At 39.1% G+C, this 20,396-nt stretch overlaps 1 protein-coding gene across 34 annotated transcripts in view; it reads left to right on the top strand.

The window, feature by feature from the left end:
- SLMAP (sarcolemma associated protein) overlaps positions 1 to 20,396 on the top strand; it is a 69,779-nt gene that overhangs the window by 22,568 nt on the left and 26,815 nt on the right. For 18 of the 34 annotated variants that reach the window (XM_085516402.1, XM_085516385.1, XM_085516381.1 and 15 more), the window contains 12 exons: positions 2,208 to 2,355; positions 6,243 to 6,315; positions 7,368 to 7,404; positions 8,997 to 9,059; positions 9,946 to 10,041; positions 10,649 to 10,720; positions 11,504 to 11,644; positions 12,760 to 12,897; positions 14,004 to 14,172; positions 14,256 to 14,306; positions 14,877 to 14,927; positions 18,066 to 18,128. In XM_085516402.1, the coding sequence (XP_085372528.1) occupies positions 2,208 to 2,355; positions 6,243 to 6,315; positions 7,368 to 7,404; positions 8,997 to 9,059; positions 9,946 to 10,041; positions 10,649 to 10,720; positions 11,504 to 11,644; positions 12,760 to 12,897; positions 14,004 to 14,172; positions 14,256 to 14,306; positions 14,877 to 14,927; positions 18,066 to 18,128 (1,102 nt within the window). Of the gene's footprint in view, positions 1 to 2,207; positions 2,356 to 6,242; positions 6,316 to 7,367; positions 7,405 to 8,996; positions 9,060 to 9,945; positions 10,042 to 10,648; positions 10,721 to 11,503; positions 11,645 to 12,759; positions 12,898 to 14,003; positions 14,173 to 14,255; positions 14,307 to 14,876; positions 14,928 to 18,065; positions 18,129 to 20,396 lie in introns of those variants that run through there. The other 16 variants (XM_015874894.3, XM_085516398.1, XM_015874900.3 and 13 more) reach the window with 7 other exon arrangements.

Here is a 20,396-nt window from a genome sequence, read left to right as displayed (position 1 = left end):
ACACGGAGTACATAATGCTGTATTAAATACAGTATGCTGCCATAAATAGTAGTTAATGTACAGAAGTGAGTGTCTCAGGATTCTATAAAAGGTGGGATGGCTGAATTCTTCTTCTTAAGTGCTGAAGTCAGTGCGTTTCTGCTTAGCACCAGCAACGTGTTAATAAGCTGGTGTCTATTATTTCTTTGCTAGATGCAGGGAGTAGTGCTTTAATCCTGTTTGTAAAGGCTTTGAGGCATTTTAATAGCATCGCTTTTCTAAAGTGTACGTGATGAAATTTAGTAGCGTGCACTTAAATGGACATCAATGTGATAATGTAAAATGGAATTTGTATTTATTATAGCTGTTTATTTACACTTGTTTCATTCCACATGGAATTTGTGAGTTTAGCATTGCTGATGGTGTGTTGCATTTCATTTCCCATGGTAACTCTCCTGTGTTTTTCTGTGCTGTGTTTTCAATGCTCCATCTGTGGATGCTGCAGAAATACATTGGCATCCACAAATCCAAAATGTAGAGGACTAAGAGGCAGCAGGTATTATGTGTAGGAAATAAAAGGGTGGGGTAGGTAAGCATAAACATGTTTGTTTCTCCTTGCCTGTGACTCACTTCTTCATAACAGAAGGATTTTCAAAAGGAGCAGAACGTTAATTGAAAGCAAACAGGAAGTAAAAGCAATTCTCTGCACTGAACCATGAGGGTGGAATACTTTCAGACAAGTAAATTAATGAGCTAATTAATTTGATTGACTTTAAACCTAAAACTGTCACAAAAGCCATATAACTATTATTTATACCAATATATAATATTTTATAACACGGAGTGCTGTTTAGAGGGGATGGGTCTGATGATTAATGCACTGAAAACAGCCAATATTTCTTGTTCTGCCCATAATTCGTCCTAATGGACATATGACTAATTGATTATTATTTTTTTCTGACTTAAGATCAAAGCCATATCTCTTTGAGTAGAAGTCTTTCATGTGCTGCTTTTCATTCTGTCATTACCTCCGTTTAGCTGAGTTTGCCTGTTTTGGCATTTTCCTCGTTTGCTGTATTGAGTCCCATCCTGTGGACCCAATTGCACTGAAGCTGTCAGGTGCTGGAGATAAGCATGTCAGATCTGTGTCATGTGCTTGGAGTCATGAGGTTTGAAAAGTACTAGTGCTGGTCTCATCATTTTTAAACCCAAGTGTTCCTTCAATGGTTTCAGCATAGAGATATATAGATATATATCTTATTTATTTAGTTGGTTTGGAGTGTGATAATAGAACAAAACAAAAGCATGTTTGTTTGTTTAAATGAATACTCAAAGGAAAAAAAATCTTGAGTTGCATTTATAGGTAAGGCATGGGAATATGCTCATTTCTGGAGGCAGCACTTGGCCTTCCACCTTCTACTTGATGAGTTTCCTTCCAAGTGCAGGAAGTCAGGGACTTCTCATGTCCCATAAGGATCCTTTAATAACCACTGTCGCCATGAAGTACTGCTCATGGCCCACTTCAGAAGGGCTGCATCTGGCTACCTAATAACATGGCAGTCCCTCTCATGCTGCTGATCAGGTCTCACCCAGTGACTCACTTACCAGGTGGCCTCTCCTAGATGGGGCAGTTCCCCTTGTGTCATAAGCCACTTAAGATGCAGTAACTTGCTATTAAATTTTAATTAACTCTACAAATGGATATTTACAAAGGTAGCTGATGATGAATCAATCGTAGGATTAACATAATGGTGTGGACTAGTTTCCCTGAGAAGTAAAAGCACCCTGATGTTGTTTTCCTTAGTTTCAGTAAGGTGTTATTATAGCTCCTGAATTCCATCATCTTCAGAATCATTTCTTTTCACTCTCAGTCCTTGCTTTCCCTATAGCGTGTTTAGGGCAACACGGGCACTTTCACCTTGTGCAGTAGAAGTCCTCATACTGATGAACAAATTCTTACATACGTGTAGCAAAAAGTATTGCTAAGGAAGGTGATGTCATCCTTTCCATGCCGGCAGTAGTGTCAAACAACTGAAAAATAAAAACATTTGTTGACTGTGTGAAGGTGTTACATCATGAGGAGAATATCTTGAGTTTAATGCATTCATTCTCTTCTCCACTGGGCATCAAGCTGTATTTTAAAGCAAATTCAATTTTACTGGTTCTGTTTCATCGTACTTGTTTTATTTCTCCAGGTAACGAAATGTTCTTTTTGTTTGTTTTTACAGTTCTACCTTCAAGACACTAAAAGTAGTAATGGTACCTTTATTAATAGCCAGAGACTGAGTAGAGGGTCTGAGGAGAGCCCACCATGTGAGATAATGTCAGGTGACATCATCCAGTTTGGTGTAGATGTGACGGAGAACACACGGAAAGGTAAGGGGTTTGGATCACTTTCTGTGTTTGTTTTTCCAGTGTACTTACATTGTCTTACTGCAGTGTAATCTTTAAGAGTAAATGGTATTCCCACTGTAAGAAAAGGTTTTCCTTATTGCTTCTCTTCCCTCCGTTGTGCTGGCAGTGAGTCTTGTGACTGCGTGGTATGCTGGGTAAAGAAATGGATTCGCTGAAAGCACTGAATCTGTCCCTCCTCCCACTCACCGGGTCTTTCAGTTGGCTTGTTTCCTTGGGCCACCTTCTTCTGCGGCTGTGTGGGTGCTTATGTGCATTTCAATAGGTGATGGAAATGCAGAGCTGGGATGGGACCAGGCGTTTGGATGCATTCTCATTTCAGTTGACTTACACAGCAGTTTCAAAAGCGTAGTGAGAGTGTGTGTGTGTACAGGGATGTGTGTGTAGTGCTGAGGGGTTTGTTTGTTTTGGAATCCTGGATGTTTAGTTGGTATTGTCTGGGAGTTACTGAAAACATTACTTCATGTAATGTGAGTGCAAATATTAACGAGCAATAGCAGTATATGTGGATATATCCAAGGAATACTTTACAAGTATACAAGTATTCCTTGGATATCTCTCCAAGGGATCCTTTACATCTCTGCTAAACCTGGGACTATGTATTTCGAGTGGGGCTGGCCTTACTAAAGGGGCCAAATTTGTTCACGTGTATTTAGACCTAAAACAATTTCATTTTTAGAAGGTAAAAATGGAGTTTGTTTGTTTTTATTGGTGATTATTTGCAATTAACCTATGTGAAAGTCCATGGAAAGCTCATTGGAATGACAGCAGCAGTTCTTCCCTCTGGCTCTGTGTTAGTATGACACAGCCCCTGTGCCGGAGCATTAGTACAGAGCAGGCTGGTTCTGCTGCCTTCCTTTGCTCTTCCCAGCTTTGAAGACAGGAGCCACACTCAGCGTCACTCCCAATGCCCTGAGCCAGCTGATAAGGAAGAGTGTGCGAGGTCTGTGTTCTCTGTGCTTCCCCAAGCAATGAATGAGAATTGTATCATCATGCAGGGGCACGAAACAGCTGCATCACAGTTACAGTGGTTACACATGAATGCGGCTGGAATGCAGACAAACACATTTTTTTCTCCCCTGGTTCATCTGAGTAATCTTAGATGTTACTGTTCACTTCAATCTCGTAATTAAGCACCGACATGAAGCTGGTTTTAAATTAGTGGTTCCCTTTGAGACCATTTTGCATGCTGATATTTGTATAATGCCTGCCCTGCAGAAGGCGTCCCAGCACTCTGCCATATGCCGTTATGCAGCACAAACTTCCCTATGTAAATTCCCATTTGTGTAAACATCGCTGGAATATGTTTATTTCCGTGTCATTGTTCGGGCTGCCTTTTGGGAAGTCATTTCCTTGCAAATTCGATCTTGATTGGGTCTCGAGGAGCGTGGCTCGCTCACAGTGTGGTTCGGGATGTCTTACATAAAGTAGTGCTGATGGGCTGAAGCCGTTTTCAGGCCCGGGGATGTTCGCAGCGCTGCCGCTTCCTTTTTAGTCGCTGCCGCTCCACCACCAGCCCCGCACCGGGCAGCAGCGGGACCGAGGCGGGCAGCGGGCGCCCTTCGCCCGGTGTCTGCTCCAGCTGTGCCGCTGCAGGACGGCCGTCTGTGTGCAAAGCAAAGCTTTCGAGAGAAAAACCCCACAAACCCATCGTTCCCCCTCAGTGCAGCCCTGCCGTCTGTCCCACGCGGCTCTATTAGCTCGCTGCGCGCTGCCCCGCTCGCAGCCCCGTTTCCCGTCGTCCCGGCGCGGCTCCTCGGGCTCGGATCGCCCCCTGCCGTGCGCAGCCGGCCCGGCTCCCTCCGTTCCCTTCCCGCAGCAGCCCGGGCCCGGTACGGCACGAAGGTGTGCCCGAGGTGAGTGCGGGGCGCGGGGGAGCGCGGGCGTGCGGCATCACCGAACGATAGGCAGGAGGAGCCGCGATTCCTGCTGCCATGGCCGCCCATCGCTGTGCCGCCGTCCTGTCTGTTGCGGTACCTTTCCTTTCCTTTCGGCTTTGTTTTTTCCCGTTAGTCGTTACTTGATAGCTGGATAGTATGTGATGTCATTGTAGTTTTATTCTATAAAGTATCCAAAATGCTGCAGTATCTTCTTACGGGCACTATTTATAGCCTCTGTTAAATCCCCCATATCTCTTCTCTCTCTTTCTCTCTCTCTTTTTTTTAAATATATGGAAAAAGCTTCTGCAGCTCTCAGTGCAGTTAGTTTTGAGTGTATTAAAGGGGCAAACTTAAGAATCCTGTTATCTTGTGGCACAGTGTGAAGGTTGTCCCCTTGTCAGCTTTGGTTTTTGATACCCTCCTACTTTCTTCCTGAAATCAGTGTTTCCTCTCTGTAAAGGGAAGGATCCTTTGCTGCGTGAGCTGTCTGAGTGTTGCATGCCACAGATAATAGCACTGCTGGTTTTTGTTGTGTTGTCAAGAGATTTGTGAATTGCACAGACCCTTTATTTGGGCTCCTCAGAGCCACAAAAAAGACCTCATGGATTTATCCAATATGAGATGGGTCTGATCTTCCCTGGCACGTACATTTCTTGTTGTACTGGGGCAGTTTACCACAGTCCTGGAGCAAATCAGATGCTTCACTGTTGTATGTAGCTTTTAGTGCTGAACACAAGGGAGAGCTCTGTTTAGTTGGATCACCCCTCCTGTATTTTTAGATTCTATTTGTGGCAGTTTCCTCAAAGACCTCTCCTTTCCCTGGAGTACTGCCGTTGTCCTAAAACACCCATTGTCCTTTTTATACTAATCCAGATTAACCATTTTACTGATATTAATAACTGTGAAAGTAGAGCACCTCTGCCTCAAGTGTAGGTAGTTCATTAGGTATAGCAATTGAGGGCCGTATGCTCACATCCAGCTTACTGCAGTGCTTTGGGAATAAATTCCATCTTTCCATCCACGTTACCAAGAAGATGCACTTGACGATTCATAGCACTGCACAGGAGGAGGAAGAACAGCAAAACCCAGCTAGATGTTGTTTGGGGTCATCTTGGAAATGGTATCAGTACAGTTTTGAGGAAACTTAGTGAAGAGGGATCAGTCCTGGTGTTTAAAGAGTGTCTGAAGAATCTTGAATACTTGAAGATCAAATACTGTGTTTCCTTCTCTTATTTTTTTAGTGTCTTTTGTCAGTTCATATAATCCCAAATTCAGTTCCAAGGAAGCATGCTCTGTCCCTCCAAAAGGAATGGCCACTTGTTGGGATGGTTTGCTTTAGACACATGATACAAACGCCTCGCGATAGAGGGATGGTTCTGAATGCTGCTGGTGTTGTGAGTGCTGAGTTGGGTGTGCTTCTGTGTTGTTCATGTACGCTTCCTCTGCTCTCCCTTTTGATTGCTGTGTTTGTGAATAGCGATTACTTGTCAAGTTCCAATTGATGAAGTGTTTGGTGGCACAGACTGGATGTGTCACCTTTGAAGTCTGTGGGTATGTTCACAAGACTTGTGTCAGAAAAGCTAGCACGTTATTTTGTTGATATTTCCGCCTTCCCATTAACACAGGTAAGATGCATTATTCTCTCCTTCCTTTTATGAACCAAATGTACCACTTTAACTCGCTGCGGTAAAGAAGTCATGCTGGCCTTGCTGCATTTGGAGTCGTTGGGGTTGGAACTGCTTGGTAGGCCAGGAGCAAGTACCCAGTGTGACCGCTTTGAGTTTCCCATGGTAAAGTTTCCATTCCCCAAGGAAAATTGAGCAGACAGACCAAGCTACCAGTGCTTGAAGGCTTCCTTGCCTTTTCTTGTTCACCTGCATTAGAGTTTAAGACCGTTACCATATTTTTAACCGTGGGACTTACAATTGAATAGTGACAAATGATGATGATGTGATGTTTGTTTCTTTTCAGTTACTCATGGATGTATAGTCTCCACAATCAAACTGTTTCTTCCAGATGGAATGGAAGCTCGATTGCGATCTGAGTAAGAATAAGCGTCTGTTTGCATATGGCAAAATTAGACTTCTGTGTAGTGAGGATTTTATGGATATTACGTTGAAAATTGGCACAAAAACAGTTTCTTTGGATATGTTCAAGTAAATAAAATAACTGAGAACGTGCTTCTTTTGCAGGCGTTATGAACAATAAATCTCATTCAATTGTTACTCTGAGAAATTGAGGCAGCTCTGAAAGCATAAAAAAGTTCTTAGCGAGTTGGATTCTCTGATTCGCTGTTCCTCAGGATACCAAAATGAATATTAAAAACAAAAGTATAGGAGCAAAAGGAAGCAAATGAGCCATTCTCCTTCCCTCTTTTATACTTTGGCATTGTTGTTTCTGTTCCTTTAAATGCACATAGGCTCTCCTAATGCAAAGCTGATATCTCTGTTTCTGGACACGTGTACACATAATGCTGTTCATATTCTTCAGATAAGCAATGTAATGTTTCCTCATGGTGTAGCTGTTCATTGTTACTGTGAAGCTTTATATTTTGCTTCATGGAAAGCTTGGTCAAAATAGAGCAGTATGGGAAATCTTCAGTGTAATTGCATGCACTAATAAGAAATGCTAGAGATGTGTGGTGTGGGGTTTTGATTCCTGATGAAAATGTGTAATCGCACAAAGCTGTGGAAGTTACCAAACAATGTTACTGCATGTGAATTTGTGAACAAGAGTACCAGGTCAGCTGCCTTCCTGGAAGTGTTGTTCTGTGCATGTAGGTTGGTGGGAGCCTTACTAAAATGGTTACATATCAAATATGGAAGTTACACATCCAAATTGACCTACTCCAAGTAAAAGTTGGTAAAATGTATTTTTAGAACACGTTTATAGCTTGATTTATAGCTTGAAAATAGTTCTGTAACTTCAAAAATAGCCCCTAGCAGAGTATTAACCATTTTTACATGATTACATTGTAAGTTCTCCAGTCTTATCACCTTACAAAGCATCTTGATGGAACACACAGTGATTTGTGAACTGATATTCTGTAGCATAAATACTTTGTGTTTACTTTTTCTTTTTTTGTTTGTTTTCAAGTGTTATCCATGCTCCATTACCAAGTCCTGTTGATAAGGTAATTCACTAATTTGTTGGTTTTTGCCTTATTCTACCATGTGCTGTTTTCTGACTTGTTAAACAGATGAAGTGAGTGTGGATTCCAGTTGCATTTAGCTGTGTTTCCTGCTGGTCTGATTTGAACTAGTTTTAAATTTTGAGTGGCATTTATGTAGGGAAGGAGGAGCAGCACCAAAGTGTATATTTAAGGTAGTTTGGCTTCTTAGATGGGGTATGGCATCTGAAACATGGCTTCAGAAAACACAGTGCTATTGAGATGGTTCAGTTTCCAGATACTGTTTGCGATTAGCAGATGTTGGGTATTGCATAATTTGATACTTGGTCTGTTCTGCGGGACCCAAGAGTAGATCCTGTTTCATGGTTTGGTGTTTGGATGAGGTCTGTTGTCTTTTATCTTGCTCTCGTGGGGGATGAGTTGCACAAAGCAGGCTAGGAAGTGCTCTGGTATGTTCCAGAGGAAAACTGAGAGACCTCTGCACTCCTGTCATACAGGTACAGCCAGATCTGTTCGCTGTAAAGTCAATAAAGCACAGTGCAGTTGTTAAACTCAGTTTTGATACTGTAAAGTTCTTCTTAGGTACTACTAGCCTGGGACAGGTGTCTGTTATTTGATTGTCTAGCCTGTAAAAGCAAAACAAACAAAAGAAGGATTGACTAAAGTTCAAATGAATCAACATTTTCAGTGCAAAAACCAAAATGTTTGGAAACTAAGGGAGCTTCTTTACGAAGTCATCAGTCTCGTGGCACTTGCATTAAGCCAGGGCTTCAAGCAGTGTACGTAGTGTGAGTGCATGGTGAGGGCAGAAGTTCTGCAGGGGATTGTACTGTACTTGTGTGGGAAATGGTTTCTCAGTGGTATCAGTGTAGGTAACAGCAATAATGAACCACCCCACCTCCTTAGCCCAAAATGCAGAATGGTTTCTGGCACTGGGAGAAGTGTGGAATTAAAGTAAGACTTGGTAAAATAACAGACATTCTTAAGCCTGGCTGAGGCGAGGCACTGAATAGCGTAATTTTCTTCAATTGAATTTGTATTAAAATCAAGTGAAGTGATGGTGCAGAAACACAGCAAGAATGTTATTATACATTAAGGTGGTAATGAAGGTAGTGCCCAGCTGTGAAGTAAAGGGCAAAGGGAGCGGTGAAGGAGATGGAGTTAGGTCAGCAGAAAATGTGTGATGAAATCTTGAGAGGTAGGAGCGGGGAACAAGGCATGTTGAATTGGAATATGAGAAAGTTGTCATTTCTGGACAGCCCGATTTCTACTTGTCCCAGGATTGCATGGCTTCACCTTTGTACACCTTATTGATTTTGTCAGATTGTCTTTTGTTTGAGCTGAGGTGAAGCTGTTTGCTACTTTGATTCAAAAGCTTGTGAAGACAACAGCATGGTGTGGCCATGAGTGCTATGAGTGGTGAAGTTCTGTGTTAACCTGAATTAAAATGACAGTAGATGCAAAATGATTGAAAGCTCCATTTGTTCAATAACAAATTTACCTTCCTGACTGTATTTAAATTATGAACCTTACCTTAACTGAGTCTAATGAAAGATCCAGAAATGTTTAGATTCATCAATTCTCTTATTTCTCAGGTTGCTGCTAACACGCCCAGTATGTATTCTCAGGAATTGTTTCAGCTTTCACAGTATCTACAGGTAATTTTTTTCATTGCAGCATTAATTGGATTAAATATTTAATCTCTGACTGATTAAAAAGTAACCAAAAATGTATATTTTTGTCTTCCCGTTTGTAAGCAGGAACAAAGCACTTTACCTTATTCTGTAGTGAAACAATATAGGAAGTGTTATAATTGAACCTAACATAGCTCCATGTAAGCTTCTGGGGTTCTTAATGAGCAGTATGAACTATGGCTTTCATATAAGGTGTAATGGTAACGGCAATTTGTATTCCAGTTAACGATATGGGTTTTGAGACTTATTAATTTTGGATGCATTTGCTGAAGTAGCAGGAAGCAACTCAGGTAGATGCCCTTTTGTAAGAGGGCAAATTCAGAGCTATTTACCAGTCTGTTCACTCTTGTATCCTGGAATTGTTAAAAATTCCTTGCTGACCCAAAATAAATTCAAACACAAATAGCAATTCTTGCATGGCATTTATTTCCTGTGACCCGATTTAGGGACTAGCAGCTCAGTGCACAGAAGCTGCCAAATCTGCCTTCTGGTGGGTGCATCAATTTTATTGCTGAAATTAGTGACAAAAGTTCAGAGTGGGCATATTACTGAAAAGTCTTGGAACTGTTTACTGTGTGTGCTCTGCATGTGCAGTGTATGCTTGAACAGATTAACCTTTTTGGGAACCTGACATTGTAAGACAACATTTTCTAATGGAAATATCCAAATGAAAGTGTGGGTGAATAAAATGGGATGGTTTTACTGAAGTTTTGAATATGTGACAGCGTGCGCTGCTCACAATCTTTTTTTTTTCCCTTTAAATTCAGTGTTATTTGGTATCTTTGCTATTGCTTCTGTTTTGAGTTGCACCAGCAGAACTGACCAGTTGGCTCTCTTGATCTCATTGTAGGAAGCCTTACATCGGGAACAAATGTTGGAACAGAAGCTGGCAACCCTTCAGCGACTACTTGCTGTTACACAAGAGGCTTCAGATACTAGTTGGCAGGTACCAGAAAGCATCCTTTCCCTTTATAGGCTGAAAAAGGAGCAAAGTATAAATTGTTTCTATTGCTTTATAAATAACCTGGAAAACAAACAAAAGAAAAGAGTAAAAAGCATTTTGTGGTTCTCAAACTGTAGAAGACAATGTTTAATAAGTTTAATGTACAGATTCAATAACTTTTAATGATATTAATTGATTATTTAATCGATTAACTGATTATTGATTGGACGGGTAATGATTTTAAACTGAGATGAGGAGGTTTAGGTTAGATATTAGGAAGTTTTTCACTCAGAGGGTGGTGACGCACTGGAACAGGTTGCCCAAGGAGGTTGTGGATGCCCCATCCCTGGAGGCGTTCAAGGCCAGGCTGGATGTGGCTCTGGGCAGTCTGGGCTGGTGGGACCTTGCCTGTGGCAGGGAGTTGAAAACAGATTATCTTTATGGTCCTTTTCAACCCAGGCCATTCTACGTTTCTGTGATAAATACTCCAGTAATGTAATTCTAAAGCAGAAGTCCACTGGATCTACTTAAAATACAGTGTTCTGTTGAAATGGCTTATTTGTTTTGCCATGACTAATACTAATATGAGGTAAAACTTCTTCTCTTCCAGGCTTTAATAGATGAAGACAGGCTGCTATCAAGGTTAGAGGTTATGGGAAATCAGTTACAAGCATGTTCAAAGGTAGGTAATTCATTTAGTACAACTCCATACTGGAATACTGAAAGATAGCTCTTCTGAAGTATTTTGAAATGAGACGCTCAAGAAAGCAGTATGAACACAAACTTCCTCATGTGGGACTGTGCTGTGCAGTTTTAACCTGATTAGGCTGAAAATTGTAGGGCTGTTCTGTATTTCATGGAATCATTTTAAGTTTAGATAAATGGTTATCTATCAGCATTTTTTGAGCCCAAACTGGTTTTTCTTTTCATATACTGGAAAGGAATTTGTCATCTGTGAGAAGTAACCAATCTGTCGGCCCTGTTTTCTTTTCAAATATGGATTTGAAAAAAGGCATTGTGCATATGCTGACATTCAGAAGCAAAGTAAAAAGAATTCTCTGACTTGTGTGTTATTCAGGCCATGTATGCTTTAATTATTTTTTTCTTCCTCTCAACTACCTAGATGATATTTTATTTTTTGCAGGCCCTGTCTGAGATCACTCAGATGGGACCTTAGAGCATTTGGCTTTGTCTAACAGTAGGACTCCTAGGCTTGACTCTGTTTTGTGCCTCAAAAAATTACAGTTCTGCTATGATCAAAGAATTGCAGGTGTGCGCTGTTGTACATGGAAGTGGTTTATACCCAGTCATGTCAAGAATCCTTATTCAGTGATTTACCTGCAATGTTTTCTCATCTACTAGCAATTGCTGAACATTTTGGAATAGAACAGATTTTAGCACAATCTCACATATTTAATCAACAAAGTATTAACTTACATTTTTTGTATTCAAATTGCATTTCCAGAATCAAACAGAAGACAGTATACGAAAAGAGCTTATAGCATTACAAGAAGATAAACACAACTATGAGACAACAGCCAAAGAGTCCCTGAGGCGGGTCCTACAGGAGAAAATAGAAGTGGTCAGAAAGCTGTCTGAAGTGGAGGTAATGAACTAGTTTGCTGGAAATACAGAAATACTTGCAAATGCTGCTAATTAGATCCATGTTTATTGCCTGTGACAGGCCAGTGTCTGTCATATTGTGGCACTTACAGTATATTAAATAGAGCTGTTTATTTCTTGGATGCTAATCTTAGGCTTAAACTGTTAATGGGGGCTTTAAACTTCCTTTTTCCCCCCACTCTTGAAAAATATTAAGCTTTCTTAACATATTTAGTATGTTTGGGAAATAAGTGTGGGTGAAAATAATGAAAAGAATTCTCTGACTCCTCCATTATTCTTTTTCCTCTTCAATTTGACTCTTGGTGGAGAAATATTAATCTAACCTCAGTATGGGGTTTCCTTGCATGCTCTCTAGCACATCCTTTCCCCTTCACGCAGAAAAATTATTGGGTCCTGGTTGGAACTGGTGCTTTAATTATTAAATAAGGTAGTGTGAAATGCAGCTTTGGTTAAATTGTGGCACTGGACTGTTTTGATGATGAGGAAAGAATACTAAGTTAAAGCTTGTTACCAAGAAATACAAGTACTTTTTTGTTTACTGTCTGTAATGTGATACAAATGAAGAAACAGATCTTGAGTAATGAGGAGGAAACTCTATATGCCATTTAGCTATGCTGTTGGCCACAGCTGATGCCAGCTTGTACTGGAGCATTCCTTGTCTCCTGAAGAGTTGGCTGCCTCTTGAGTAAAGGGCATCTTACCTGAGATGCTTGCACACATGGTGGAGTTCAGAAAACAAATCTAGAAATGGCATAGAAGAGAATGAGGGAGATGAATTGCACATTTCAGTTCTTTATTCCCATTGGTCTTAATTGTTTTCATGGCCTAATTTGGCTTTGAGGTGTGGTGTTGCTTTTTTTTCACATGCGTGAAGCTTTCTTCATGTAAGTTCTATTAAGTAGACTATTACAAAGGCTAGCACTTTTGCCAGTGCTTGTTTTATTGTGTTTGGACTTGATTATTAGGAGCCGAGCAGTTTGAAAACAAATATGATCAGTTGCATATATTGTTTTGAGGGGAAATGTAGGTCAGCTGGAATGTTTGGTGGCTTATTAGTCTCAAGTTTTGCATTTGCTCCACACAAATTTTCTCTTACAGCGGAGTTTAAGTAATACAGAAGATGAATGTACTCACCTGAAAGAAATGAATGAGCGGACTCAGGAAGAATTAAGAGAATTAGCCAATAAGTACAATGGAGCTGTAAATGAAATTAAAGATCTTTCTGACAAGCTAAAGGTAACAACAGAACTTCATTATATTTATGGTGATGTTGCAATGCATAGAAAAAGATTTCATTTCTAAAGCAGCAATCAAATAAAGGTTAAGAAACCACTTAAGCAACAAATAGTAGAAAGAAAGGTGCATATCAACTGTTAGGTCCAATTTTCCTTTACATTTAATGTGCCTGAAAGTGTCATAATTTAAATCGTTAAAAATGTCCCTTTTTCATTCGCTTCTAAAATTACAGTATTATTGGAGCTGCATTTTTTAGTATAAAACTTCATAATGGATGAAATTTCACATTCAGCTGCTTTTATATAAATAACTTATTTACATTTCACATTGCCCCTTAGTGCAGTTACAAGAACAAATGGCCAACCACTGTAAAAGTACAGCTCAGCTCCGTGGTGGAAAGGAACATGAATTCAGGCTTATTAAATCAAATTTCTAGTTAGGTTAATATTTTAATGTTCCTGGTGCTGGAGGACAAAATGATGACAGTATGATAAAGCCTGTTCCCATAAAGACTCCCATTGAGGTCAGCAGATGATATTGAGGAGGGCAGTGGTAGTGTTCCATTTCTGGGACAGTTAGAATTGTCCTGGGTACAGGAATCCAGATTATTTTGGCCTTAGCTCAGCATCTCAGAAGACTTTTCTTTCCAAATTAAATGGTATATTGCTGGTCTTAAGGTCCTCATTTTGCAGCTGAGAATTAATCGCTGTTGGTGATGAGTTTACTCAGAAGGATCGAAATTGGAGCTTATTAACCTAACTTTGCAGGGAGGAGAATCTATGAAATATATAATGAAATCCAATAAGGAAAAAGCTGTGGGTTTTAATAAGTTTCATTTGTGTACTGTGAATTCAGCTCGTAAGGGCTTTGTAATTTGTCTGATGGTTTGAGATGGAAGTCTTTAGGTATTTCTAAGCTCTTCAGACCTGTTGATATTTTGAGATACTTTTTATCTGTAATTTTGCCTGCAGTGAGATTGTATTGTTTTCATTTTCTCCATCCGCCTACCAAAGCAAGTCAATTGAGTATATTCAGTTATACAAGACAAGGAAATCTACACCTGAGGATGTTGTTTTCATTTGTTTGGGGATTTTACTTTTGAGCAGGTGGCAGAAGGAAAACAAGAAGAAATCCAACAGAAAGGACTGGCAGAGAAAAAGGAATTGCAGCATAAGATAGATGAAATGGAAGAAAGAGAACAAGAGCTTCAAGCAAAAATAGAAGCTTTGCAGGCTGATAATGACTTCACCAATGAGCGGCTAACTGCTTTACAAGGTTAGTCACTAATGGGGGAAAAAGTATTGAATTGTTGTTCTTTTAATCTGTGAAATACCTTTTTCTTGGAATTCTGTTTACAGTACGGTTAGAACATCTTCAAGAGAAAACTCTTAAAGAACACAACAGCTTAGGTAGGTGTGATCAGTTTCTTGTTTAAAGCTGGTTTCCAGATAATTTCTCTTCAATTCTTTTTATTGTAATAATGCTGTAATGTAGGTGTCTGCAATACGATAATGTATTTACAAGTAAGTCAGTGCTTGCACTGTTTTACTGCTTGTTAATGATGCAGAGAAAAAATATGTGACTGCAGCAGCTTGCCAGCAGAGAGCACTGCTGCTGTGCGTGTTCACCTTTGGGGTTTATTGCTCAGTTCAGAGCTTTTCTTGGTTCCCAGCCCCTTATCCACCACTCAGCAAAAGATAATTGTTTGTTGCCATGTTCTTTTTTAACAGTATATATGTAATGGACAGTAATTCTTTGAATGGTAGGAACTTACAGTGTGTTCAACAGTCAGAAACATGGTCTGTCCTGTTGGAAAATGCATTGAGTCTTGCCTGTTTTGTTTGATTAATCTGATCTAGATACTCAGAGGAAATATTATGAAAAACCATTTGCATTTCACAGTGCTGTATTTATATAGAAAAAAAAAAACCCAAAACATTTTGCTTGATTCTAGAAATAATACCCTTTCTTAATCCTAGGCATACAAGTTGATGACTTCATACCTAAAATTAATGGGAGCACAGAAAAAGGTAGTGTATCTCAAGGCTACCTTTTGTCTTATGGTTGATGTTTGAAGTTGAACAAATTATTTTTGCTCTCTAAAGTTTTATCTTGGATTAACATTCCCTTAAAAAAGAAGTTGCCCGCTTCTCTGACAGGCTTTTTTTTTTTGCTGTTGTTGCTTAGACTCTCAGTGTAGGTGTTTATAGAAGGTTCTGTAAAATCCAAGGAGCCAAATTTGGAAGTTGACCTGTTTTAATTTTTTTTTAAATTAAAAAAAAAAAATAACAATAATGGATTTTTACTGGAATCAGTGGGATATAAGTGGTGTCAAACTTGTGACACACAGTGGAAAGCCTTCATTAACTATTTTCCTCTTTATTTTCCTTGCGACACAGACTTATACCATTTTTCTATTAAGTTGGTTATGGTAAGTAAAGCCAGCAAAAAGTATATTTTTGCTGTCTGTGATGTATGACCAATGCAAGTAAATCACATACCAGTAGTGAAAACTAACTTCGAAATTTAAGAGAGTTTCTTTCTACCAAACAGGAACTAATGCACACTAACTTATTTTCTTAAAGACGAAGTAGTTTAAGCTAGATTGTTTTTAACCAATGTCTTAACATACACTTGAGGATTTTTTTAATAAAATTGATTTAAAATCTGCCTATTTTTCTCATATAAGAAATGGTTTATATTCACTAAATTGTTCTCTTAGTTTAGACATATTTGTTGTCTTTAGTTTACTTAAGCTACATCAATGAAAAATTTTCCTTGAACATTTCCTGTATAAAGTGAAGCCTCTGAGGACTCATGGTGTTATTATTAGGACGGTTGGGACCCTTATATAGAGAACTCACAGTTCCAACTATTACTTATGGTGTTTCAGGATGACTGTATATATATTCTGAAGTGATTTAAAAGCTATCTCTGCTCTAATTTTTAGATTTGATTTACTTTCTTTTTGTTATAAATGAAGAGCTTCTTAACTAGGGAGAGTGCCATCACAGTGAAATCACAGCATAACCTCATGCTGATTTCTTATTTGGAGCAGGAGAGAGGTGTTCAATAAACTGGCAGGAACTATATAAAAAAATCTAAGTGCTGGTTCTCTCTTTCTCTTAGTGTTGTTCCATCTTGCTGTGATGTAGGTTTAGATAGGTGAGTAGGTAATACTCACCATGCTTGATTGAATGGTTAAGAAATAAACATGCCTTTTTGTTTTTTAATTTTCCACCGTGGGAAATAATCTGTTTCTCTACCAAGCAAAACTGAGGCACTGTGTAAAGACCGTGAGATTCTTCATTCTAATAATCACATTCTAATCATGTGAGCTGTCAGACTTTGTGAATTAGATTGTTGGAAGTGTTTGGAAAATCCTGCAATGCTGCGAAGAAAACAGCCTGTGTTGTGATCCCAATTACCATTCCCTTAACTAGTTTTTCAAAGTTTAAGAATCAGTCCTCTTTTTATTTATTGTGAGTCTCGTATGCGAATCATCTGTGTGAATGCATGAGAACACATAATCCTCCTTCCCATGAGTAACAGGAGGGCAAACACTCATGCTTAGGAATGTTAGAAGGTTGTCTACCAGTTTCTTTTTCTTTTGACATAGAACTGTTTGTTCAGGTTGTTGCTGTTTGTGTTTATGAAGTCTGTCACCTTTCTCCCCCATTTATCTGCCATAACGTTATTTTATTCTATGGATTAGCGTAACTTTCCGTATTTTGCGTTGTACCACGTTCTTCTGCACATCTTTGCTATACCAAGCCCATCCACGTTTCTGACTTCATAGAGTTTGTTGGCTCATGTTCTTTTCATGATAGAATGTGTTTGTCTTTATCCTCCTGTTCCTTATCCAGTCATCACACAACGACAGATGGGCAGTAATTTTTTTTCCTGCCAGATTTTGGTTTTTTGCCTTCTTGAGAGCAGCAGGAAACAGTTACTGTGTTTTGCTGAGTAGTCTTTAGTTATTTTAGAATTTAGAATTCGGGGCTTATAATGTAGATTCAGCTACTTGTGCAGTGAAGGAGTTTGTGGATGTTCTGTATAAGGGAAAGACTTCAAGTGCTTTCAGGTGCTGGTGGTGAGGTGTTCGTTTTCTCTCATTTCACTGTTAGAAGTTCTGATGCAGAAGAGAATACTTTCTTAGACACAAAGCTACTGACAGGGGTCGCTCAGAACTGAGTTGTTGCATTAAGTTGTTCCACCACACCTGGTTTTCCTGTTTCAATTCTTTGTGAGCCATATCTTGAATACAGAAAGGTACAAAAAAGCTTCTGCACCATCACTTGGAAGAGCAGCACGTAGAAAATATAAAAATAAATATTTCAGAGATGGAAAACAGATGTTACAGTCATGGTGCTGTGCTTTAAAAGCCTTGTCCTTACGCATTAAAAAAAATGACATTTATTGAAGTGATTTTCAAATGTGGTAAAGGTTAATATTACATCATTGCTCATAAGGGCCAGGCTGCTAAAGACTGAAGACTAAAGAAAAACTTAATAAATACCCTTTTAAAACTAAGAATAAAGTGCCACCGAATATAGGTTAAATACGTGCTTCCTAATTCTTCAGCACTTGGATTTGGTCTCTGCCAATTATTCACGATGTCTTGTTCTGAATTTACAAATGGGTACCGGTGGTGGTTCTGTGGAGCTGCATGTTTCAATTATGTATCATCTTATGGGTTCTAAACTTATTATAATTTAATATAATAATATTTAATACAGTTTGTGTGTTAATTTTTCTGCCAACCTTCTGGTTGTTAATGGAAGTCCTTTGTCACCACCTAATGTGAAAGAGCAATGCTGTGAATGGATTTTTGTAATTTGTTCCTGCTGAATTTAACTTAACAAGATTTAATTACCTTCCACCAAGGTAAGGAGCTTTTTGTTGCGAGAAGCTCATAGATTTTAGTATTTAAAAGCACCTTTTTGAAAATGCAGTCAAAAAGCACTTTTTCTTCTGATCAGATTGAAAGAGTGATCTCCTTGCTAGCATCATCCAGATGTTGTTTCAAACAGGTGTTGTCTGCTTGTGTAGTAACCTCAACAGCTAAACATGCGGTGACAAATACTGTTCGTATACCTTTCACATTTTTTTGTTGCATCAACCTGAAAATAAGCAGATGTAAACTGAAGTGTTTCTTTCTTTACTAGAGCACTTTCTTTCAAAGAGTGGAGGGGACTGCACTTTTATTCATCAGTTCATAGAATGTCAGAGTGAGTACAAGAGTGTTCATCACATTCACTTTAAAACCAGTAGAAAACTCAGACAAGGTGGATGAAACCCAGAATCTGTCAATGCTATTCAGCATGTCTGTAGCACCACAGAACTGAGGTGTTGTGGTATTAAGCAGATGCCTGTAGTAGCAAAAGGATATCATTGCTTTGGAGGCATCTTTGTTGTGGAAATGATGATCACATTGTCTTTTCATACATTTAGTCATTCTCTTCCTCTGCCCAGTAACAGGGTGGTAACAATGCCGCCTGATGTTTAAAGCAGTGTAAGTTTTCATCTGTGTTACAAATTAAGAAGTTGAAAGCCTAACAGTGGCAGTTTAAGCAAACAGCACGGGCTGCAGTGGGCCAGAGATGAGGTAATGATCCCTCTTCTCAGTTTTACTATGTAATTTAGCTGATATTTGAATGTTTTAACATATTTTTCTAATTAGTGGTTACAAAGAACAAAAAGGAAAACTTTAAGACTTGAAATTTTATGTGGAAACTCAAGAGCTTCTTTTAATGAAAATAGATGTGATGCCAATCTTTAGGAAGATTTATTGCCCTGGAATGAGAAACTTGTTTTTAAAAGCAAATGGGTTTTGAAAATAAGTAACGAAGCAGTGCAGCCTGTGTGTCAGTAATTAAAGAAAAGCTTCAGGTGTTAATATGTGTTCTGATCAGAGATGAATGCTATTAGGATAGAAAGGAAGTGCTGTTTAACTTCATAGCACACCCCTTGGTAACATAGATAATTTTTCCACTTCATATGCATAATTTCTATAAACTTGAGTTGAACAATAATAAGATGGTACCTTTTTGACATTGGGCTCTTTTCCCCCTTTCTTTTCAATAGGGAAATGTAACAATTTTAAAATTCAGAAAAGTCTCATGAATCCTCTTTATTCATTACATGAAAAGAACTGAAAGTTGCTTATGTTTTTTGGTCGATGTTGAAAAAAGGGTACTCTGAGTGCTGTTCAGATATGAACTGGTTGACTGTTGTCTTTGGGCATTAGCAAAACTTGTAGCAGCACCAGCTTTGCAAAGTAAATGTCAGCAGTCTTGTCCCTACAGAGGAGAAGCTGCCATCAAAATTTAGTAAAAGATTTTAAGGTGCAGATGAAGTAGTAAAATACATTAACTTAGAGGCCCATTTTGTTTTATATGCCTCCCTGTCTTGAACTGAAAGCTAGAGAAAAGAAGGGGTTCAGCATTCTGCATTTTTGTGACTGTAGGTTTTTGCTGCTAAGTAGGAGGGATTCAGATTCAGCAGCTGATGTGTTTGTTGGACTAAAAGTTTCACCTTTCTCAAATTCACATTATATTTAGTCAGGCCCCATAAAAACATGAAGTTAAAACACTTTGGGGTCTATTACTTTAATTCTGCATGTGAAAGCTACCCTCTTAGTCCTGCTGCTGCAGCAGTGAAGGTTGGTAGCTAACGGGGGTTATCAGAGAGGCTGATTGTTGAGAAGGTTCTGACTTCTGCTGTGTAGGGAGGGGAACGTGCCTGTCTGTAGTACTGGGGAAGAAGCAGTTAAATCAGAAAAACAAAAGCAGCGGAATGAGGAAAAGTGCCTTGAGTCAAGGAAGTAGAAGTATGTAAGGTAGCATGAGAAGGGGAATTAAATGACCAAATAATCTAATATTCTGTATAAACAGCTGCTACAGAGATATAAGGCAACTGAAAGCACGTATCAGTTGACAGCAGTCAGATGTCTCAAGATATTCCAGCTAAGTTGATTTTTTGGTAGGGAAGAAGCAGCAGGACTCCTAAAATCTTAGCTGCAGTGCAGCGCTGGTGCTTAACTTTGTAGAACCCGGCTTTTTTCATGTTTAGTTTTGTTGAGTTTTCTTAATGGAACAGGCCTTGCAACACCATCCACAAACTTTGCTTGCTCCACAAAATCTGAAGTGTTATGAAATCATGCTCTGAACGATCTGAGAAGTGTGCTCCTTCCTGCTCATTGCATCCAGCTCACTTGTTGCTCATTTCATAACTTCTTTCAGTAACTGCTGGTGAAATCCTGTGACGGCAACAGCCAAAAAAACAACCAACCAGCTACTTCCAATTAGTGCAGGGTGTGAGTTATTGCCAAATGGGACGGTGATTAATAGGCAGAAGAGAGTCAGTGCTGTGCCAGCTTCCTATCTTGTGCTCCTATTTTTCTCCTTTAACCTTATTTATTTTTCATTTGATGATTTTACATTTATGGTTTTAAATGCAGGTGAATTTTTTTGCCATTTTTTACTAAGTCCACTCGT

Source organism: Coturnix japonica, chromosome 15 (assembly GCF_054131305.1).
Source record: "Coturnix japonica strain WE chromosome 15, WE-NBRP24, whole genome shotgun sequence".
Classification (NCBI taxonomy): Eukaryota; Metazoa; Chordata; class Aves; order Galliformes; family Phasianidae; genus Coturnix; species Coturnix japonica.
Note: the sequence above shows the minus strand (reverse complement) of the source record. Positions and strands in the feature narration are given on the sequence as shown.